General features: G+C 47.1%; 2 protein-coding genes across 6 annotated transcripts; one reads left to right on the forward strand and one right to left on the reverse strand.

Moving 5' to 3' along the window:
• Positions 1 to 697: 697 nt before the first annotated feature.
• On the forward strand, positions 698 to 15,975 carry LOC125542400 (LEAF RUST 10 DISEASE-RESISTANCE LOCUS RECEPTOR-LIKE PROTEIN KINASE-like 1.2). Of its 5 annotated transcripts, none has more exons than XM_048705428.1 (4): positions 698 to 1,669; positions 14,124 to 14,159; positions 14,335 to 14,586; positions 14,738 to 15,975. In XM_048705428.1, the coding sequence occupies exons 1-4, from the start codon at positions 709 to 711 to the stop codon at positions 15,676 to 15,678; spliced, it is 2,190 nt and encodes a 729-aa protein (XP_048561385.1). In that variant the 5' UTR covers positions 698 to 708; the 3' UTR covers positions 15,679 to 15,975. The 5 variants fall into 5 exon arrangements, with proteins under 5 accessions (XP_048561385.1, XP_048561386.1, XP_048561389.1 ...); XM_048705429.1 differs by lacking the exon at positions 698 to 1,669 and adding an exon at positions 2,726 to 4,623; XM_048705432.1 differs by lacking the exon at positions 698 to 1,669 and adding an exon at positions 8,579 to 9,725.
• A 3,393-nt stretch (positions 15,976 to 19,368) lies between these two features.
• Positions 19,369 to 20,085, reverse strand: LOC125542402 (16.9 kDa class I heat shock protein 1). The gene has a single exon (XM_048705434.1). The coding sequence runs from the start codon at positions 20,012 to 20,014 to the stop codon at positions 19,559 to 19,561; it is 456 nt and encodes a 151-aa protein (XP_048561391.1). The 5' UTR covers positions 20,015 to 20,085; the 3' UTR covers positions 19,369 to 19,558.
• Between the last annotated feature and the right edge of the window lie 4,236 nt (positions 20,086 to 24,321).

The raw sequence follows: 24,321 nt of genomic DNA on the forward strand, positions 1-24,321 counted from the left end.
GATATGTACAAACCTATCCCGATACAAGAATCCACGAACAAGAAGTACTTGAAAGACAAAGTACATGAATATGTATGTTTGGTCGACGATAACTTCTGTCTGGACTAAGAGTGTGTACAACGATTAATGGATGAGTAATTTATGAATAAAAAAGGATGATTAATTTGATATGACCATCATGAGCTTTTAGGGCATCTCCAACAGTTGTATGATCATTGTTGCTAAAGTTGTCACCTAGACTATTTTGATGACATGGCACATAATAAAAGAAGAGAGAGAACGAAACCGTATGAACCTGAAGCAACGCTTCATGCACAAGCTCCGAGGCAAGCCTGTTCATTTCTTCAACATTTAGTGGACCCATCTAGTTATTTAACATACGCTTAACATACGTCTAATTGAAGAGTCTATATGATGTGTTGTTGGCTGCTGACGTGGACACTTATATCAACGATTGTACATACAAACTGTTGCAGATGCTCTTAGCTGAAGGCGTATTCTTTAATCTCAGCCATTCATTCAATTAAGAGGTGGTGTATTGAAACAGAATTCTGTAACATGCGCAACCCAATAATCCAATAAATGATCTTCTTTTTCATCGGATACTGAAAGTCTGAATGTTGTACAGATATTAGAATCTGGTATTTTATCTAAATTTTCCTTGATAAAGGGTCAAAGGGATCTTGTATTTAGATAGCTGACAAAAGCATGAGTAGCTGGTATGGAAACAAACAGCCTATAAGCATCCAGGTTCATGTCACATCGCGGGCACACAGAGGTCATGTTGATGGCTTACCCGTCAATGGTGTTAGGATTAGAAATTCAGAAACCATGGCCTACAAGTCCAAGCGGTGGTTGAGGGAATTCGTGGATGACGATAGCTTAGCCCCGATTTTCCAGTCACTCGTTCGTACCACCATAGGATCCGTCCACATATATCTTTCTTCAACCACGATATCCTCTCATACACATTTCTCCACCGCCCCACGGCCAAATCTTTCTGCTCCTATGGCTACTACCAGCTGCTGGTTCTTGGTGTTCGTCTGGGTAGTAGCATGGGAGATGCCACTGACGGTCGCTGGTGCTGAGGAGCAGGAAGGGGAAGGCTGCTCGAGCTCTGCCAAGACGTGCGGCAACCTCACCATCTCCCACCCGTTCTGGCTCGCTGACAGGGAGGCGGGAAGATCGTGTGGTCCCTTGGATTTTGAGGTCAGTTGCTCAAACAACAACATTTCATTTCTCCGGAGCTCTGGATTCACTGGCTTTGCGATCATGGACATCTCGTACGAGGACCGCAATCTGCGTGTCATTGATGTACACAAAGAAGAAGACTTCAACGTCACCAACGGCACCTGCAATTTCCCCAATTGGAACACCTCCAGCAAGCTGGCAGTGCCGTTTAAGGTCAACCCTGCCAACCTGAACATCATCTTGTACAAGTGCACGAAGAGGGTGGCCCTGGTGGAGGTGAGATGCGCAAACGCGAGCAACGTGTTTGTTCGCGCGGGAGTGCGTTTCGATGAGACGGGGAACTACGGCGGCTACGCCTTGGAGGGCTGTGATGCTATCGTCGTGCCGATGATGGGCTCGTCGGGCTCGGCGAACGCGAGCCACTTCGAGCAGCTCATCAGCGATGGCTTCCTCCTGACATGGGATCCACCCCCTACACGTAAGTTCACCGGCCAATCATCTTTTAATCAAGTTCGTAGCTAAGCTAGGACGTGGAGTGCCTGAGTAACTTTCATGGATTCCCATAATCGATCAAACAATCAAACATGTTACTACTCACTAACCGAGGATTAGGATGAAGTTGATAGTTTTTGTTCTTCTTATTCCTACATTTTAGAAATCCAGTGAATCAAACAGGCCCTAGTTAGTCTGAACTGAGCTCCCCAAGTCGGCCGTATAAACAGCCAAAATTGGCATCACGCACTTGTTCAGTAATCCAGTCAGAGACCAGTCACACTTTCAGAATTTTCCTTTTTGAGACACAGTCACACTTTCAGCTTCAGACAACATATTAATTATTTGGAACGTTTGGATGGTTGGATTGGGAGTGGCTACAAGACAGTCAAAAAATTTGAAGGGTCAGTCGATTTCCAATTTTCTATTTCAACCGTTGGATCAAGATCCAACGTCCATAACTTTATCTTCAATCTCTGAGCATGCACTGTTTCTCTTCAACCTCAAATTTGACCCCCGAGCCGCCAGCTTCCACCGGCCCCCGCCCCCCGCGGCCGGCGGGGCTCCTGCGACCGCCTCGCCGCCCCGCCCTCCCCTGAACCACCTTGAATCCTAAGATAGATAATAGGGTGCTGACGGCGAGCCCCTTCCTTCTCTCCGACGAGGCCCTTCCTTCTCCGTCCTTCATTCAAAATCGACTGACTCGAAATCAAAATTCAGCTGACTGACATGTAGCTAAAGCCCGTTGGATTACAGTGCGTTGGCCCACAACAGTGGAATTCTGTCTGGCGTAGCGGAGTTCTTAGGCGTCAAATAGGTGGACAAACGACCACGAGCAGCTATTTGGGCCAGCTGTTGCCACAACCCATGTTAGCCCGTGTTTCTTTTTGCGAAAAATGTATTCTTCTTAATAAGATTTCAAAATGTTGTCAAAATATCAGTTTTAAGAAGTGCACAAGAGATTGTGGGAAATGAAAGATATGCTCATTCATACAAATAATTGTATTCATCTATAAAAAATCCATGGATTTTTTTTTAAATTGTATATGTGAAATAAAATGTTCATCACATATTTTATTTTTTCACATATGGAGAAAATTATATTCAGATATTTAAAGAGTTTTCATAATTTTTAATGAACCGAAGAAAAATAATCAAAAGAGGAAATATGTATAAAATAAATATAAAACTGATACAAAAAGGAAAATTAGAAAAAATAAATACCACCTAAAAACATGGGAAACAAGAAAAACAGAAAACTAGAGGAAATTCCCAAAAAATGAAAAGAAAAAAACAAAACATAAAACTGACCGAACCAGGAGATGTGCTAGACCCAATTATGCATCCTCTTTTGTGTTATGCCGACATTTTAATGGGCGTCGAATAGGGTTTGTCAGCATAGCCTGTGAACCTTGTTTTGGGTCACCTAGGCAAATACATAAACCCACATCCTCGCTCGTACTTTTATCCGAGTGTCATCTTTGAGTCTTATTTGAGGCTCGTTGCACTGGATAGTTGGTTTCTTAACAGGATTAAAAAGTTATGGCGGTTTCTATAATGAAAATCCATGAGAAGGCTCGTTGCTTAAAAATATATATTAAAAAGGCGTTGTAAAGAATCAGTTTGGAAATGGGTTTAATGCTTTCAAGTCCTTGGAAAAAACCACTATTTAGAACTTTGCCAAGTTGCACGTTACAGAGGCTAAAATGACGCAAAGTAAAATGTGTGAGCTCTAGGTTTGAACGGACGACGTCTCCCCTGCACAGACAGGAAAATTGCACTCAATTTCTAAAATGCGCAACCCCAATAGCCAATCAGTACAAGGATCTTCATTCCTACGGATAGTTACCTGTCAAGTGTGAATGCCGTAGAACAAGAGCATGGAGTACCAGGAACCGACAGAACCAGCGTACCTAATAAGCATCATGGTTCAAGTCACATCACGGGGTCTCTCTGGTCATGGTCATGGCTTACGGGCCAAGGGGGTAACTCTCAAGGCCTCAGGTTTATAAGTCATTGCTTTCCAGTCTAAGGGGTCAGTCAATTGGGGAATTTCGTGGAGGACGATCGCTTGGAGAAACTTTCCAGTCAAATGTTCCGTCTTGCTTGTCGTCCCCTTATATGGTTCGTGCTTCGACCACGCTATTCTATCTTATGCGTAGCCTATCTCCCGTAGCCCAGTCATGCATCCCCTTTGGTGCGCACTGCAATCTTTGAAATCTTCTACGCCCATGTCTCCGAGCTGCTGGTTCCTCGCCTTCGCCTGGGTTTGGTGGCTACCACTGGTGCTCGTGGCGGCTGAGGAGCAGCAGGCGGAAGGCTGCTCGGCCAAGTGCGGCAACCTCACCATCTCCCACCCGTTCTGGCTCACTGATTGGGACACGGGAAGATTATGTGGTTCACCTGGACCGCCGGAATTCGAGCTTACATGCTATAACAGCACTTATCCACTTCTACCGAGCTCCGTGCCCAACAACGCCGGCTTTGCAATCATGGACGTGTCCTATAAGGAGCGCGGCTTGCGCGTTGTTGATCTGCGCAAGCTGCAATTATTACATGACCCACCCAGCATCTTCAACGACTGCTTGCCGATCTGGAACACCTCTGCCAAACTGGGCCGCCAGTTTAAGATCTCCCCCGTCAACCTGGAACTCATCTTGTACAACTGCACGGAGAAGGCCGCGGCGGCGGCACGCCGGGAAAAAGAACTGGTGCAGGCGAAGACGATGAGGTGCATGAACACGAGCAACACGTTTGTTCGCGCGGGAGTGCCATACGACCGCACCGGGAACTACTCCGGCTATGCTTTGGAGGACTGCGATCCAATCGTCTTGCCGGTGCTGCGCTTGCCGTCTGGCAAGACGAACGCGAGCCACTACGAGCGGCTCATCCAAAGTGGCTTCCTCCTGAAATGGGAACTGCCCCCTCCTCATCCTCCAGGTAAGTTCACCCAGTCAAATCATCTTTTATTCTAGTTCGGCTAGCCGCAGTCCCTAATTTGCTTGGATTTCCCTAATCGAAGCAAGCAATCAATCATGTTAGCTCAGTGCTCTCACTAGGTACGTCATTAGGCATTCGTTAACCAGTTGAACTGGGGTATGGTTCAGAACAAAGTCCTCTGACAGAACTTGTGCCTAGTCACGGTGACTGAACTCTGAACTGCTCGACTCTGCAGCACGGCCAACATAGGCATCGCGGGCTTGTTTACTCATCCTCTTGACAGCCCAGTGGAAAACAGACTGTGAAACTTACTAGTGGGCCTATGTTTATTTTTCTTGGGCAATTTCGGCCTAACCACGGTGCTTTGCTCATTAGTTTTTTTTAGCAACGCTTGTTAGTGGGCCTATGGTTTTTTAGCAAGTGCGCCTATGTGGTACACTTCTATATGCATTAAAAAAATACTGTATTTTTAATGCAATGACTTATAAAAAGTCATTTTAATACATCAAGAGAATATGTCGAATATTCATGTAAAATAATTTCGTTTCATATGTACACCTAATTTTTATACTAATTAAATAATGTCCATATATTTGAAAATAGCTATTCATAATTATAAGAAAAATGGTCATGTATGTCAAAAGAGTTGTTCATACATTTCAAAACAAATATTCATGTTGAAGAAAAGGGTTCAAGACTTCAAAAGGAAGTGTATATATAATATATATTTACTACAAAAGTGCAGTAAAAATCAAATAAATATACATATAAATAAATTCATATAGTAAGTCAGTAATTTTAAAAATTGACCTAAAAAGTGAAGAAATAAGCAAATAACAAAAATATCAAAAGTAAAAGGTGAAAATGTAAAATTATTAATATGAAAACAAAAGGTAAGTAAAAAGGATTAATATGAAAACAAAACCCATTGTAAGTGATTTGAATAAAAAAGACCATGATCATTCTATGGATTTGCTATCTCTAAGTTGGTTTTCATACGCAGGCCAGGTCGCACATTATACAATGTCTAGATGTAGAAATGTGCAAGCGAAGGTTAGAAGTTCTTTTCATTAGATTAGATAAATGTCTAAAGAAGAGCACAAAATATCCTGGTCCTGGTTCTAGTGATATCATGGGCTCACGGAGGTCATGGCATACCTTACCTACAGATTTGATTAAGTCATGGCTTACTAGTCCATGGTGTCTATTGGGAAACTTCCTGGACGATGATCGCTTGTCCCAAATTTCCAGTCAAATGACCAATAATACTCTGCTCGTTCGAGGTCCCCATATATATATGGTTCGTGCTTCCACCACGGCATTATCTCTTATACGTGTAGTCTACCTTCCCACAGCCATAGCCCCTGACCAGCAAATCCAGGTACCACCCTTTGCTATCCACTGCAATCTCTCCAAATCTTTTGCTCGGATGTCTCCCAGCTGCTGTTGGTTCTTATTCTTCATCGGTGTGTGGTGGCTGCCGCCGATGCTCGTGTTGGCCGAGGACCAGCAGGGGGGAGACTGCTCGGCCATGAAGTGCGGCAACGTCAGCATCTTGCATCCGTTCTCGCTCACCGACAGAGAGACGGGAAGATCATGCGGTCCTGATCCCTACCCGGACTTCGATGTCGCTTGTATCAACAACAGTATTCCAGCTCTACGGAGCTCCATACCACTCAACCAGGGCTTTGAAATCCTCAATATCTCCTACAAGCAACGCAGCTTCTATGCAGTTGATATGGGCAAGCTGGGCGTGTTGAACGCCACCAACAAGTGCCGTGCGGTGTTCTATAACACCTCAGTCAAACTGAACGGCCCGTTCAGGATCGCCTCCGTCAACCTGCACCTCATCCTGTACAACTGCACGGAGGAGGACGGAGCAGCAGCCGCGGCACGTCAGGACACAGAACTGGTGGAGACGAGAGTGAGGTGCGAGAACGAGTGGACGGTGCTTGTTCGTGCGGGAGTGCAGTACGACCCAACCGGGACCACAGCAGCTACGCTTTGGAGGGCTGCGACGCCGTCATCGTGCCGGTGCCGGGCTCGTCCGCGGGGGCGAGCGCGAGCGACTACGAACAGCTCATGAGGGATGGCTTCCTCCTGACATGGGAGCTGCCCCCTCCTCACCCTGCACGTAAGTTCAGTTCACCCCGTCAAATAATCTTTTAATCGAATTCCTAGCTATGTCAACCAGTGCTCTCAGTAGGTTCGTACGTAGCCGTGCGGACCATTAGATGTTCATTCAACTGGGGTATGGTACAGAATAGTAAGTGGCTTCTCGGCTTATGCCTAGTCTGACTGAACTCTGAACTTCTCAAATGTTTTTTCTTTTTCTTTTGAGGGGATGAACTTCTGAAGTCTGGACGACGGCCAATATTGACATCATGGACTACTTGTTAACTGATCCACTAACAGCCCACCGGCAAATAGTAGACTTTATGGAAAGCTCGGACTAGTGGGCCTATATTTTTTTCTAGGGCAATTTTGGTCTAGTCATGGAGCTCCGGCCTATATTTTTTTCTGGCGGCTGTTATGCAGCCTACTAATACAACTTATTTTTATAAAAATGATACACTTCTATATTTAATTTTTTTACTCTTGGAAACCATTTCTATGAAATGACATACAAAAATACATCAAAAGGAGATGTTGGATGTTTGTGTATAAAAATATACTTATGTCATACTTAAACCAACCTTTTAAACTAACTTTAAAATTTCAGAATATTTGGAAATAATTGTTCATGCCTATAAGAAATTGATAATGTATCTCAAAAGAGATGCACATGCATTTCAGAACAAGTATCTATCTATTTGAAAACAAGGAGAGTAAGAAAGTAAAAAATAAACAAATAACTAAATCCATATAGTAAGACAGTACTTTTAAGAAAGAAATGGAAATAAATAAGAAAGAAAGACAAATAAATAAGAGAGAAAACTAGAAGTAAATGTAAAAGAAAAAAGGAAAAAGGGTGAATATGAAAACAGAAAGGTATTCCTGCAAAAAAGAAAACAAAAAAGAAAGATAACAATGCAGAAAATGACTATAAAGAAAAGAATAACTCATATTTGCATGCCATCTGTGCCCGTTCTTCACTCCAACCTAAGGCAGGACTAGGATTTTTCGTGAAGTCTGGGTCTACGGTGCAATTGTACGGTAGGGATTGCCGTGCGATAGTGAAGGGAATCTGTTGGCAAGGGTCACCTGTGACACTGTTTTCTGTCCTTGGTCGCGGACCGCCAATCCATTTGTGTTTCGGGGGCTCTTAAATGTAACCACAGAAATAAGAGTTGTTTTGTTACATCACATGGACTTAGAATTTTCTTGCAGCATGGTAGTGTGCATTGATTGTGCATACCCTGATAGTTTATTTAACGTCCTTTTGTGAAAAAAAACAGTAAAACCTTATAACAAGTCAATGCAAGGAGGATTTTTCTTGGGAATTGGGGCACAAGGCGATGAGTAGAAAAAATTATAAGGGTTATAATCTTTAGATTCGAGCATGTCCTATAGAAAGAATTCTGAAGACTAAAGTTATACACAATCCATTGTAATTCATTTGGATCAAAAAGGCCCAAATCATTCCATGGATTTGCTATTTGTAACTTGGCTAAGAAGTTGTTTTTTCCTAAGCTGGCTATATCGCACATCACAAAGTCTAACATTATAAAAACAAATTGTGTTTAAATTTTTAAATATGCAACTATAGGTTAAAAGGCTTTATTCATTGGATACTTGTTATTATTCCCGCTGCCCGGGTTTATAATGCCAATTAATCTTGTGTTAACTCAGACGGTTTTGAAACTTATCAGGTTCATAGGAGAAAAAAACTCAGTCTATAAGTCCTACACAATTGGCTGGTTTATAAGGCCTTGTGAGACAAGATTAATAGTAGGTACTCCCTCTGTAAACTAATATAAGAGTGTTTAGATCACTACTTTAGTATTCTAAACGCTCTTATATTAGTTTACGGAGGGAGTATCAGGCAAGTGTGAATTGCAAAATTAATGGTTCTATACCAGCCAAGTGTGAAGGTTGTACCAGGATTATAACCTGGTTAGATAGCAGACAAGAGCGTGAAGTAGTCGGAACCGGAAAGAACCTGCCGAAGCATCCTGGTTCGGAAGTCACATCACTGGTTCAAAGGAGGTCATGATCATGGCTTACCTCGTCAAAGGGGAACCCTGAAGTTTGATAAGTCATGGCTATACTAGGCCATGTGTTCACTCGGGGTATATTTTGTGGATGACGATCATTTGCCCCAATTTTCCAATCTAATGTTGTCCGCTCACTCGCCGTCCGTCGCCATATATCGTTCGTGCTCCGTCCAACCGTATTCTCTCATACCTGTAGCCTATGACCACCCTTCCAGCCACGGTCCTCCTTTGCTGTTCACTCTAATCTTCCCAAATCTTCTACACCTATGGCTCCGAGCTGCTGGTTCTTCTTGGCCCTCTGGCTACCATTGGTGCTCGTGGTCGTGGCGGCTGTGCAGCAGGTGGAAGCAGGCTGCTCGGGCTTGGCCAAGAGATGCGGCAACCTCACCATCTCCGACCCTTTCTGGCTCAATGACTGGGAGACGGGAAGACCGTGTGGCTACCCGGACTTCGAGGTCACTTGCTTTAACAGCAGTACTCCAGTTCTACTCAGCTCTGTACCCCTCAGCTACGGCTTTGCAATCGTCAACATCTCTTATGAGGAAGAAAGGTTGCACGTGGTTGATGTAGGCATGCTGAAATTGCTGAACGCCTCTAGCAGTTGCGAATTCCCGGTCTGGAACACCACCATCAAACTGGGCGTCCTGTTTAGGATCGCCCCCGTCAACCTGAACCTCGTCTTGTACAATTGCACGGAGCAGGCGGGAGCAGCGGCTCTGGCACGCCGGCAGAGAGAGCTGGTGCCGACGAGGATGAGGTGCGGGAACGGGAGCGAGGTGTATGCCAAAGCGGGAGGCCGTTACAGCGAGGAGACGAGCGGCTACAGTGGCTACGAGGGCTGCGACGCTGCAGTCACGCCGGTGCTGGGCGCATACGGCAAGGCTGACGCGGGCGACTACAAGCAGCTCATCAGCCATGGCTTCCTCTTGACATGGGAGCTCCCACGTAAGTTCACCCACCAAATCATCTTTTGATCCAGTTTGTAGCTGGGCTACGACGACGGACGCGCAGTGCGTGCGTCGCCTTGCCTTGGATTTCCCTTATCCGATCAAGCAAGCTATCAATCGAATCATGCCACTCTTATTAGAGGATAAGGCCGTACGTGGTTGTGGCGGCGGATGGATGTGGCCAGCGCGGCATTTCCACCTTCCTGCTCGCTCAGTACGCTGTGCGTGCGTCCACTTGACCATAGCCAAGTTGGCACGTCCTGGCAACACATGCTTGTTCTAGCTAGATTTTCTCCGGTGCAATGCATCTTGGCCGGCAATCATGTTGGCATTGCGCAAGTTAGTGCTGGTACCCTTTTTATCTTCCGTAGGTTAGCTGTCGTGTTGATGCATTTCATCCTTGCGTGCAGTAGCCGCATGACCTCGTTGTGGCCACGAGTGATGGTCGGGTAAACGTGTAGCGCCGCCGTTAGTTTCTGATGATCCTGTTTTTTGACCCACAGTAAACTTATCCTGGCATTTGCCTTTTTACCTGGGTGATCTTTGTAGTATCGTTTCTGTGGGTCTGCGTCTCCTTTATTATGCAAACAAAGAGTTCTTTCTCTCGCCGGCAACTACTACACTAGGACCGTACTAGTACGACTGATTAGTGCTGTAAGGTAAATTACTCCCAAGTACAAGTGGGTGCTAATTTACACAAGTAGATGCTCATACATTAGCACAAGTGGAAACAAAGTTACTGCTAGGCTACGGCCCAAGACCGGATCACCCCAATTTGTACACTCAGCCCTGAAGTCTGGCACTGGCTGACAGTAGTGTCGAAAAGGTTCATACGCGATTCATCAGTCTTCTAGTGAAAATTTCGGATTTTGAAAAACATGCTAAACATTGGACTTAGTATATGCTGTAAGCCGGTAGGTACCGAGCACACGTACGCCATTGTGTGGAAAGTTCGTGTCAAAACTGTCAATACGTACGGTCAGCTAATTGGAGTACGTACTGTCAAAGGTGTCCATGCATGTACTATACTAGTATGCGCTTACATTTCACCGGTTCACGTGTACGACCACTGTTACCAGTCCTCACACAAGTACGTATCCAGCTAGCTCACACCCATGGGTCCATGGCCGACAAGAGCGTGCACTAGCCGCAGCCGATCGACACGAGGAGCCCGGGCTCGCACCTTATCCGGTCCAGTCGCCTCACTGCTCGACCACGACATGGGATGACTGAAATGCGCGTGTGTGGACGTTCGTTGCAGCGGTCAAATGTTCCGGCTGATCACTCACTGACCCCCCCCCCCCCCCCCCCCCCCCCCCTTCCCTGATGGATGTCCATATACGTAGTAGGTGGTACGATGAGTATCTCAGTTGATACAATTCTATATCCTCCTCCATCCACCTTGTGTGCCCAAAGAATTACCTATCCTGCTACTCACCTAAGCCATCTACCAGAATCATCCTCCCTCGCATGTTCCCATGGCGCCTTGGGCCTTGCCTCTTCGTCTCCGTTGTCGTCGTTGTCATCGTCGCTTCCACGATGCCGGCACGGATGCTCGTCGCGGCGGCGGCGGCCTGCGAGCCGGAGCGGTGCGGCAACGTGACCGTCTCAGCCCCGTTCGGGGTCGTCTCGGGCTATGAGGAGAACCAGTGCGCGCAGTTTGGGTTCCAGGTCCACTGCACCGACGGCGTCCCCTACCTCGGGTACTACGAGCGCGGGTTCGGTGTGCAGATCCTCAACATATTCTACAACAACAGTTCCCTGCTTGTCTCCGACGTCCACAAGCTCGGCGACTTCAATCTCACCGGCGAGGGAGGATGCCACGTGCCCAAGGCCAACACCGCCAGCAAAATCGGCCCTCCGTTCTCCATGAGCGGCCTCAACCGGAACCTCATCTTCTACAACTGCGCCGGGGCACCGTCGCCGGAGACGGTGCGCCGAGCGGGGCTGGCGGCGACGGTGTGCCGGAACAACACCTTTGTCCGCGCAGGGGGGCGTTACAACGCGACGGGCGTGATCGCCGGCAGCTACCATTTACCGGGCTGCAACGTCACCGCCGTGCCGGTGCTTGGGGCGGCTGGGAAGGTGAATGCCAGCGACTACATAGAGCTCGTCAGCGATGGATTCCTCCTCACATGGCGGCCGCCGAGTGCTGCCGGTAGCGGTGAGTTCAGTCGTTGAATTAATCATTTTCTATCGAGTTCCTAGGAAACAAACAATCTGGCCTCAGCTTCCCTTCCCTAGCGGGCCATGCAAAATTAATGGCGGGTTGGCAAGCCGTCGCCGTGGCGGGCCATGGTTGGCGCTACTTGGCCGCCGCCGCGGCATTGCCGCTGTCCAACGGCTTCCCCGAAATCTAAGGGACACTGATTAAAAAACGGAAATGGGAAAGAAATAGAGCGTTGACTCTGACCGGTCAAGCCGCTCTGGCCACCGTCCTTGTTCCCCAAGTCGCACATCCCACCCTCCATTCTGTCCCGTTAACTAGTCCTCGCCAGCTCCGGTCAGTCAGCCATCCCCACCACAATCCATGCCGCCGCTCCAGCCCCCTCTCCTCCTGCTCCTGCTCGTCGCTTCCATTCTCGAGCTGCCGGCGCCGGCCGCTGCGGCCTGCTCGCCCAAGAAATGCGGCGACCTGAACATCAGTTACCCGTTCTGGCTGGAGGAGCCCGGCCGGCCGCCCTGCGGCTCCCCGTCCTTCCAGCTCAACTGCAACGGCAGCCAAGCTCTCCTCAGCCGCTCCATACTCGGGGCCTACCAGGTCGTTCAAGTCTTCGCCGAGAACTCCTCCTTCCTCGCCGTCGACAAGAACCTCCCGCTCCACGACGGCTGCCCCAAGTTTTGGTTCAACATCTCGCTGGGTCTCGGGTTGAGTCCGTTCGTCATCAGCAAGAGGAACAAGGAGCTGCTCGTCCTCGACAAGTGCACGGAGCAGAAGGTGACGCCGCCAGGGTTCAACCGCACGGGTTGCGCCAACGAGTCTTTCATCCGCCTTGGCGGGGAGTACGGCAGTCACCGCGAACCCGTCCTGCCGGCCTGCCGTCTCTCCGTCGTGCCGGTTCTTGGTTTTCCGGGCGGCGACGACTACGTCCGGAGCATGAAGCAAGGGTTCCTGCTTGAGTGGACGGTGCCGTCGGATAATTGCCCCAAGTGCGAGGCAAGCGGCGGTCAGTGCAGGTACGCCAATGACGGCACCGGGTTTTCCTGCCATTGCTCCGGCGACGTGTACCCTGAGATGTGCGGTGAGTTGACGAAAATTAACTGACACCGCCACCATGAATTTCCCTAGTCAATAACTAAGTAGTTCTTTGATCAAGCTAATCCCCTCAAAACTTCAAGTGCTAGCGACCGATTCAGTGACTCCCAAAATGCCTGACGTAGGTAGCAATTTTGACACTGCCATCTGCCATTGAATCGCTGTCAAGAACAGATTTACTGCGTTTTACGTCGCTGTTGGTAGGAGGAACATAGAATGCTGATTGGACACCGATATTTTGTTGTTCTTTCAACTCTCTTTTTTGCGGGAAAAAAAGAGTGCTTGCTTGGTTTCTTGGAGCTCCTGCAGACTACTATTTTGTTTCTGGTAGTTAGTGATGAAGTTAGCCCATTGATTGAGACGTTGGATGATTGGAGCCTATGGGTTCCTAGTCAAATGCATATGTTGAATTAGTCAACAACGCTATTCAACAAAGATGCCGTACTGACGGTTCCAAACAGACTATTCCCCGTAATTGCCGATCGATGCGCTTACTTTTCTGTGCCCTGGCCCGTTTTTCAAACATGTGGAAGTCAGAGTTGTTGCAACTGTTTGTTGTGGAATTAGGGGTGTAAAGTTGAATCGGGCACTGTGGTTAGTTTCAGTTGATACTTAGCGGTGCTGATGCACATGGTAATTGGGTGTTAACACTGCTTAATGAGTGCAGAATAGTGGGGCGATGCCAATCATTATGGCAGCTTACAGCATTCCATTTAAAATTTCTCTGTAGCAAGGCACCAAGCTAGCTTCAATGGAACTATCTATTCAACTCTGTTTGTTTTCTTGAAAACTATGATGGCACAGTTGCTTTTTTTTTATAGATTTTGACCTACTGCCAAATGTATGAATCCGTTATTTCTGGTGTCACTTTTAGGATCTAAGTATCATGATTGTGGCTTCTATGAATTTTTTCTTAGTATACATTGCTACCTTCAGTTGTGAGTCTGAAATTCAGCTGTTGCTGGATTTTCCTCATTAAACAGTCACAAAAGGGAGTTCGACTTTATGTAGAACCTCGCAAAATTATCATGACAACACCAAGTCATCCTACATAATGCTCTTTTCATTTGTCAAGTGATTACTCATACTTGTTTATTTCTTCATAAACTGCAAAGATATTTACAGACTCTTCTTATGCAGGGGACAGTAAAAGGATGAAAACAGTTTTCATAGTAGGTGAGTGTCAATCAACTCTGAAGCTGTTCGGCCCATCTATTCCTTCGGTTCTTATTTCCTGTGCTCCATATTGTACCAGAATATGGAGAATAAGGGGGTGAAATCTCGTGATGAAGAATTAATCAGATCCCTTGGTTGCTTCATGTTGCTAATGCGTTATATTTGTTGTGAACAGTTGGATCACTAGGCGCTGCTCTTGCACTAATGGTGTTCGTCATCTATGTCTTGCACCAACGAAGGAGGAAGAAAAAAGCTATGGCTTCAAATGAGTTCATGCGAAGTGGATCTTCAATGACGACATACAGTAAAGACCTTGAGCTGGGTGGTTCTCCTCATATCTTCACTTTTGAGGAACTCGAAGTGGCTACTGATGGATTTAGTGCTTCAAGGGAGCTTGGTGATGGTGGCTTTGGAACTGTTTATAAAGGTAAAACACATGTTTTCAGAAACTCGTTGCTTCTCAATCTTATACGTAAATTGCAGATGCTAGGAGCTCTGTTCTCAAGTGTATTCTCTGATAAAATTATCTTGCCCTTAATTCACTTGGCAATGACAACTTTGAACATTTTGTCATTCAGGAAAACTCAAGGATGGGAGAGTAGTTGCGGTGAAACGCCTTTACAAGAACAACTACAGACGGGTTGAGCAATTCCTGAATGAGGTTGACATCCTATCCGGCCTGCTCCACCAGAACCTTGTCATCCTATATGGCTGCACGTCTCGGATGAGCCGTGACCTTCTCCTGGTGTACGAGTTCATCGCAAATGGGACCGTCGCGGACCATCTTCATGGATCCCGTTCGGCGGAACGAGGCCTCACATGGCCTCTGAGGCTGAACATTGCCATAGAAACGGCTGAAGCACTGGCCTACCTCCATGCAGTCGAGATCATACACAGGGATGTGAAGACAACCAACATATTACTGGACAATAACTTCCATGTCAAAGTTGCAGACTTTGGGCTGTCACGCCTGTTCCCGCTCGAGGTCACCCATGTCTCGACTGTTCCACAGGGCACACCGGGCTACGTCGACCCTGTGTACCACCAGTGCTACAAGCTGACTGACAAGAGCGACGTCTACAGCTTTGGTGTCGTGTTGGTGGAGCTGATATCCTCAAAGCCTGCTGTGGACATGAGCAGGAGCCACAGTGAGATCAACCTGGCCAACATGGCTCTCAACAGGATTCAGAACCATGAAGTTGTTCAGCTGGTTGATCCGGAGCTCGGCTATGACACCGATCCCGAAACGAAGAGGACGATCGACCGCGTGGCCGAGGTGGCCTTCCAGTGCCTGCAGATGGAGAGGGACCTGAGGCCGTCGATCAAGGAGGTGGTGGAGATCCTGACTTGCGTCAGGGACGGAGACTATCAATCTAAGAGCATGAAAAAGAAGGCTTCTCAGAAAGAGGACGCGCACTTGCTCAAGGAGGGCTTGCAGTTTTCGCCTGACACGGTCATCCATAGATTCGATAGCCAGTCAACTAACCACTCGGTAGCATCGAATGCTAGCGGGTTATGATGTGCTTTGTATTGATTCTGAAGAAATAAGGCCGCCCTGTCGATCGGATGAGCTGTATATAGCATAGAGTTTGCTAATGAGGTGATTCATCTTACTAATAAGTACAGGCTCATGGTTGCAGTAACTCTGCATTTCTAAGCTTGGCAATGATTCAAATGGTAGGTGTATGTACTAGGAGCAAATTCCAGGATAGGCACTGTAATATACATATAGTCAGTTCAAGTTGACGAAAAGATTGAATTCAGAAGTTGAACTGATCAACATTCATATTATAAGTAATCACACTGTACTTATATATAGGAGTAATGTACTTCTTTTGCGAATATATAGGAGTAGTAATGTACTTCCTCCGTTCCTAAATATAAGACCTTTTAGAGATTCCACTATAGACTACATACGAAGCAAAATGAGTGAATCTACACTCTAAAGTATGTATATATTCATCCGTATGTACTCCCTCCGTTCCAAAGTTGGTACAAAGTTGTGTCATCTATTTTGAAACGGAAGAAGTAGTTCATAGTGGAATGTCTAAAAGGTCATATACGTATTTAGGAATGGAGGAAGTACTTATATATAGGAGTAATGTACAATTATTAGAAAGAGGACGCGCACTTGCAGACTTGCTCACGGATGGCCTGCAGTTTTCGCCTGATTTGGTCATCCATAGATTCCATAGCCAGTCAACTAACCACTCGGTAGCGTCAAATGCTAGCGGATTATCTAACATCAAATGTTGAAAAGAATGTTGCCGAGGCCCTTTTTGGCACTCTTTGACAATGAAAACAAAGTTTTGCTTCGGTAGACCTCACAATTTTTTGTATATATAGATTTTGATGGATTAAAGGTGGAGATTAGAACCCTTCAAAAAAAGATGAAGATTAGAATATACCCTTTTAATAAAAAATATTAAATTGTTCTGATCTCTTGTTTGATGCATTAGGAAGTAAGGATTAGAATTAGTTGATCCTAAATAAACGAGAACACGCAACACCGAACTGCAGTCCGGCGTCGCCATCTGCCGAGCCCCAACGTGGCATTCAAATCAAATTGGACGTCACGTGAAGGAGGAGACGGCATCTTCGCTGGGTAGTCGCGTCGTCCTATCACGGGCCGCCACAAGGAGCAGGCGTCGGCATCTCCGTCGTGTTGGCAGTCGGCCAGCCAGTGGCGCCCGATCGTCGTGAATAAGGAAGAGCCCTTCTTCCAGGCATCCTCCAAGCCGCCCCCATGCCTCCACTACTACCTCGGTGGTCGCGACACGTCCTCATCCTCATCCAAGAAATGCCTCGACGAGGCGGAGCACTAGAAGCGTCGCAACAAGGTGCGTTGGGCGGTGTACGTGAAGTTTGACGGCATGTCGGCCTGGGTCCTCGCGGACCTGCGCTTGCGGATGCTTAGGCCTTGTATCGGTCCAGGACCTACGATCAGACGCCGTCGACGCTGGCTTAGCAACCAACTTCTCCAAGCGGGACTGGCCAAGCCTGAGCGCTTCACTCGACTCCAAAGGCAAGGGCGGGTGGCGCAGGCGGAGTCTGCGGTTGCGCGTCGCCGAAGGCAGCCTAGCATCTACACCAGACTAATTTGCAATTATATATTTGAGTTATGCTTCAGCGTTTGCGGCTTTTACACTAAAAGGAGCATCACTAAATATGTTGAAATGACATCATATAAGATACGGTATAGGACGCCGAACCACTTTGTCTTTTCTTAAAATTTGAAATGAGATGCGTATGTAAAGTGTATCATGGTTTCCACTCAAGTCTTCAGTAAAGCAACGACACCAAAGCGCCGCCGCTCGATCCAAAGGATCATGGTTTTCATACGGAGCGATCTGAAGAGAGTAGCCGTGATGATGCCTTCATGGACATCCTTGAATGCCGCCGTCGTCTGTCTAGACAAGCCAGATAGGAATCTGTACCCAGCATGCCTCCCAGCCTCCAAGACCACGAACGATCGCCTAAAACACCGACCACCACGTCACCCACACTGGCATGATTGTTGTGTCCACACCTAAGCCGCGAGCTCCGCCCGTGAGCATCGTGGCTCCCACCACCAAGGGTCGCTGCCCCGGCATCCCGGATCTCCCCTCCGCCGCCACCATTGCATCCGGACGCCAACAACTGGTGAAGTGGCAAAAGGCATCACCAAGAGCCCCACATCTAGCTCCTTGGTGAGGACAGGGCCCAGTCGGCCCGTACAAGGCAGGGGAAGTGAACGACGGCCGCCAACTGCACCCACCCCAACCACCGAAGACCCAAACCTCCGCCATGACCAATTTGGTTTCTCCAGATTTCAGCAACGGGACTGCCAAGGGGCCCCTGCCTCCCTCTCGGATTCGCTCCCACCACCACCGGGCCGCCGAAGGTGCCTAGAGCATCAGCCACTGCCACTGACCGATGGAGCTCGCCTCTAGGCGCCGGGTCGAGGCACCAGACGAATGGAGGGGAAGATCACGGCCGTCCCCCACCGCGCCACTGCCACCACCTACCACTACAGGGTGGCCGTTTGCGGCCCATGCCACCCACAGCCTGCGCCGACGCACAGAAAAGCAAGCCGTCGCTACTCGCCCACCTGGACGCTCATCATCCATCGCCGTCGGCGATGTCAGAGCAGGTCGCCTGTGACCCAGGCCGCAAGCAGTCCCCTCTACATGATAGGCTGCCGACGCGAGATCCGCTTGATCTGGTCTGGTCCGTCCCGCATGTCACCGCCTAAAGAGGCCGCTACTCCGCAGCCGCCACACGCCGTTAGGGGCCCAGTTCGCCCCCGCATCGCCGCCAGGGGCCAGTTCACCATTGCACCGCCGGCAGGTAGAGCCGCCACGACCCAGCAGGGTGGATGTTGTGCCGCCAGGCTTGCGACAGTCCAACGCCTCCTGGCGTTGCGTCGTTCCGCGCCAGCCGTCAATTGCGAATAGAGAGGTTAGATCCCTGCTGGCTTTATCGCGGTGACGGTGAGGGAGAAAGGCTGGGGGAGTCGAGTGGTGGCGCGCTAGGGTTTCCCCCGAGTACGCTTGCGGGAGGGGGCAGGGTTGTCTTAAGAAAAATTACTGGAAGTTTCTCTGTTTTTATTTACTTCACATATTAGAGTTGACTGAAGTCAAACTTCATAAAGTTTCACCAAGTTTATAAATAAAGTACAAACATTTTCTATAATAAATTTATATGATGTGAAAGTACATTCAATAATACATATATATTAATATTTTTTTATAAATTTCCTCGAAGTTTATAAATCTTGACTTTGACTAAAGTTAATACGTGGATTAAATAGAAACGGAGGGAGTAGTAGATTTTCAACCCATTGGCCGGGATAATTCTTAAGTTTGGACTTCATTTGAGTTAATATATGTGTGATGATATGGGTGTGTGTACAAAAAAAAAGTACTTTTCAAAGGAAAAAGATCAAAGAAAACTGAAGGTATTTCTCAAGAAAGAACCAAGAAAACTGAAGGTGAGATAGAAGTCACACAATCAACATTCAGGGCATTCAAGGTATTGATCAGTGTAGACCCACGCTTAATGAAAGCTGAATGTGAGACAGAAGACCATTCAGTGTATCGATCATTCTTTAAGCAGATGTTTGTGTAGAAGAAAGCCTGTCAGTGGCCAAGTTTTCCGTGTCCATCCGAAACACAAGCAAAAACAATATTCAAATTTTGTGTACGCAAATTCTGCACTGCACTCAAAATCAGAACAATTTACTTCTCATTTATTCATCGCCAAATCTGTTGGCGATTACACAAGTACAGAGTACAGACACGACAGGGAAAAGAAACGCAATACAGAGATGGCTCGTCAGACTCGGCAAGAACAAAGACACGACTGTAGCATACTTTTAGGTTGCAGAACTCGCACACACATGAACCAGACCCGAATACTCAGCCGGAGATCTGGATGGCCTTCACCTCAGGCTTCTTGACCTCGGCCTTGGGCACGGTGACGGTGAGCACGCCGTTCTCCAGCCCGGCCTTCACCTCCTCCACCTTGGCGTCCTCGGGGAGGCGGAAGCGCCTGACGAACTTGCCGCTGCTGCGCTCCACGCGGTGCCACTTGTCGTTCTTGTCCTCCTTCTCCTTTGTGCGCTCGCCGCTGACGACGAGCACGTTGCCGTCCTCCACCTCCACCTTGACCTCCTCCTTCTTCACGCCGGGGAGGTCGGCCTTGAAGACGTGCGCCTCGGGCGTCTCCTTCCAGTCCACCCGGGCGTTGGCGAACGCGGCCGTCTCGCTGCTGCCGCCTGAGATCGCCGGGACGATGGAGCGGAAGGTGTCGAAGGGGTCAGCCCAGAGGTCGGCGAAGGGGTCGAACACGTTGCTCCGCCTCACGATCGACATCGTGGTGTTGATTGCTTCGGCTTGTGCGCTCGGAAAATTCTGTGGATCGTTGGATGTTGTCTGCTTTTGCTTGAAACTGATTTGAGTTGGGGTACAGGGCGATGGGAGGCCAGATATATAGCGTCGCAGGTGCTGCTCTTGAAGCATCTCGACTACTCTGCATTTGATGAGCGTTTGGCTCCAGGAGCTTCTCCTTGTTTCCATTTTCGGCCCATGAAGGTGCTACCGTGTTCTAGAGCACTCTCCTGCTTTGGTGTTAGTGGGCCTTATCCAGTATCCAGCAGCACCTCAGCGAGTACTCTGGAATGTGATGGAGCCTTTTCTAGGATACGACATGGAGAAGTCGAGATGCCTCAGGAGCGCACCGAGCATACGACTCGCACCGGAGCCGAGACAACCGAGAAGAACGTCAATCACACACCAAAACTACGATCCAATTACTTGACTTTTTGATGAACCTGATATAAGATAGAGTCAAATCTTTTGTCCAGGTTTAACTTAAGCAATAGTAATATATACAGATCGCTGATTAAAACCAATATTATTTTCACCACCGAAATGAAGCGGAACTGTAGCGACTTGGGTCGCACGCGGAAGCACTCCGCAAATGTCATCCTCGACGGAGAGTTGTTCCTAGCACAAAAGTTGGTCCCAAAACATTTGAATCGTGTTTTTTTTTCGAAAAGGGGGACTCATCTGCCTCTGCATCAGAATGATGCATACGGCCATCTTATTAATCAAATAAAGAAATGCGAACAAGGTTTTAAAGTCTCCAAAAGTAATGAATATCAAAGAAAGCTCACACAGAGCTAAAAAGAGGCTAGAAACACCAACTAGCCATGAACAGATGCCACAACCGGCTGGCTAAAACTAGGTAGGTAAACTAAATGTCTATCCTATTACATGACCGCCATCCAAACCGGTTAAAGATATCCCGAACTACCATCTCCCAGCGGAAAGATCCAGTAACCAAATGCTTCCTGGCCTCCGTCGGGGTGAGTAGCGACCACGAACGGATCAATGCCGTAGTTCGGAATATAACCTGCAAAAATTGGATACATGATATTCTGTTAAAAACCAAATCATTTCTGCAAGTCCAGATAGTCCACAGCAAAGCGCAAACTCCAAACCGAATGTGTCTCGCTAAGTCAGGCTCAATCCCATTAAGCCATGTCCCAAATAACGCGTTAACAGAATTCGGTTGATTGATATTAAAAGCAATGTGGACCGTCTGCCAAAGCACTTTGGCCAACGGGCAATCAAAAAAAGGTGCTTGATTGTCTCATCCCGATCACAGAAACTACACCTAGTAGGTCATATCATGTCCAATTACGCTTTATCAAGTTGTCCTTGGTTAAAATAACTTGTTTATGCACAAACCACATAAACACTTTTATTTTCAAAGGAACTTTGACATCCCAAACATGCTTGGAGGTAGGAATGGAGTTCGAATTAATAACATCAATATACATTGATTTAACAGTGAATACTCCAGACTTAGTCAATTTCGAGCGTAATTCATCGGGTTGTTGAAAAAGCTGGACCTCCATCAGTCTCCTAACTAGACGGAGCCATTCTTCCCAACGATTGCCCGCTAGCGTCCGCCGGAACCGAATATTAAGGGGGGTAGATTGAAATACTGATGCGACGAACACCTCTCGTCGTTGAACGATACGGTACAAAGACGGATATTGAATGGCCAAGGGTGTCTCGCCAAGCCAAGTATCCTTCCAGAAACGTGTACTAGTGCCGTTTCCAATAACAAACTTCATCCTATTAAACAGAGATTGTTTGACTTTCATCAGACCTTTCCAGAAAGGTGAATCTGTCGGCCTGACTGTAACTTGGGACAAAGTTTTTGTCTGGAGGTACTTGCTACAAAGGATTTGAGCCCACATGGCATCATTCTCCGTAGAGAGCTTCCACAGCCACTTGCTAAGAAGGCATCTGTTCTTAACTTCTAGGTTCTCAATACCGAGGCCCCCTTGGTCTTTCGGTCTACAGATGATATCCCATTTAGCGAGCCGATATTTTCTTTTAAGCTCATCACCCTGCCAAAAGAAACGCGATCGATAGAAGTCCAGTCTCTTCCTAACACCAACTGATACCTCAAAGAATGATAGGAGAAACATAGGCATGCTCGTGAGCACCGAATTTATTAGGATTAATCGGCCTCCGTAGGACATGAGCTTACCCTTCCAGCAACTCAGTCAAATCGGTCCTCGATGCACTTCCACTCTCTGTTTGTCAGCCTATAATGGTGGATGGGAATACCTAGGTAAGAGAAGGGTAACTCTCCCAATTCGCACCCAAACAATTGCATATAAGCCTCCCGTTCGTCTTTGGCTCTACCAAAACAAAACATCTCGCTCTTATGAAAGTTGATCTTTAACCCGGTCAATTGTTTAAATAGGCATAACACAAGCTTCATATTTCTCGCCTTGGCCAAGTCATGCTCCATAAAGATAATTGTATCATCAGCGTACTGAAGGATGGATACACCTTCATCAACAAGATGAGGTATCAAACCACCTACTTGACCATGTTCCTTAGCCCTTTCTATCAAAATTGCTAAAATATCCACCACAATGTTAAACAAGATAGGGGACATCGGATCTCCTTGTCTTAGGCCTTTATGTGTATGAAAGTAATGACCTATGTCATCATTAACTTTAATTCCCACACTACCTTTTTGCGTAAATGATTCAACCTGGCGGCGCCAAGCTTCATCAAATCCTTTCATACGCAATGACTGTTGGAGGAATGGCCATTTGACCTTATCTTACGCTTTCTTGAAATCCACCTTCAAAATTACTCCATCTAACTTTTTGGAGTGGATTTCATGGAGCGTTTCATGCAAGACGACTACCCCTTCAAGGATATTTCTGTCCGGCATGAAAGCAGTTTGGGACTGTTGTACCACAGAATGCGCAATTTGTGTGAGCCTATTAGTCCCGACCTTGGTGAAAATTTTGAAACTAACATTGAGGAGATAGATCAGCCTGAATTGCTCAATTCTCACAGCCTCCGTTTTCTTAGGAAGCAGTGTGATAGTTCCAAAATTCAAGTGAAATAATTGAAGCTGTCCAGCGAACAGATCATTGAACATAGGTAGCAAATCCCCCTTAATAATGTGCCAGCACTTTTTATAGAACTCGGCCGGGAATCCATCCGTACCGGGAGCCTTATTGTTTTTCATCTGTGCAATAGCATCAAACACCTCCTTCTCTGAGAACGGGGCAACCAGAATATCATTGTCGACAGCTGATAACTGAGGCACATCCTCAATCCTGGACTCGTCGATGGACACACAATTATCCTCCGGAGATCCAAATAACTGCTTATAATACTCGGTAATATATGTTTTTAGGTTATCCTGTCCTAAAATAGTGCCCTCATCTTGTTCAAGCTGAAAGATACGCTTCTTTCTGTGCTTACCATTAGCTATCAAATGAAAGAATTGAGTATTCGCATCCCCTTGGACTACTTTGCGGACTTTAGCACGCAAAGCCCACTTCAATTCTTCTTCGTGGAGCAGTTCGTTCAACCTCTTCTCCGCCTCAGTTTTGACCTGAAGCTCAGCTGGCAGTAAAATCATGGATTCGGCCTTTATGTCCAGGGCCTGTATAAGAGAAAGGAGTCTATCCTTTTCAATTTTATACACACCACTGAGGTGCTTAGCCCAACCCCGCAAGAAACTTCTCAAATGCCTTATCTTATTCTGCCAACGCTAGATCGCAGTCGTGCCTCCTGCACCTCTATTTCATTCCCTGGCAATCAAGTCCAAGAACCCCTCGTGTTCGAACCATGACATCTCGAAAGAAAAGGTGTTCTTGTTACCCACGTGGTTCGACTCCCCTGAGTCTACGAACAAGGGTGTGTGATCGGATATTCCTCTCGAGAGAGCTTGCACCGTAACCAGAGGGAACTTTTGTTCCCACTCCACGCTCGCAAGAACTCGATCAAGTTTTTCATAAGTTGGGTTTGGTAGAGCATTAGCCCAGGTAAACTTTCTACCAGAAAGCTCTATCTCCCTTAGATCCAAGCTTTCAATAATGGTATTGAACATAAACGACCATCTGCCGTCAAAGTTATCATTGTTCTTCTCCTCTCTCCTCCTGATGATATTGAAATCACCTCCAACTAAAATTGGAAGCTGTTCTGACCCACAGATTCGAACAAGGTCCGCCAGAAACTCCGATTTAAGCTCGGGTTGAGTGGCACCATAAACCGCCACCAAAGCCCAATTAAAACCATCTATCTTAGACCTGACTCGAAACTTCACCGCAAAGTCGCCCATCACTACA

The sequence above is a fragment of the Triticum urartu genome, chromosome 3 (genome assembly GCF_003073215.2).
Source record: "Triticum urartu cultivar G1812 chromosome 3, Tu2.1, whole genome shotgun sequence".
NCBI lineage: Eukaryota > Viridiplantae > Streptophyta > Magnoliopsida > Poales > Poaceae > Triticum > Triticum urartu.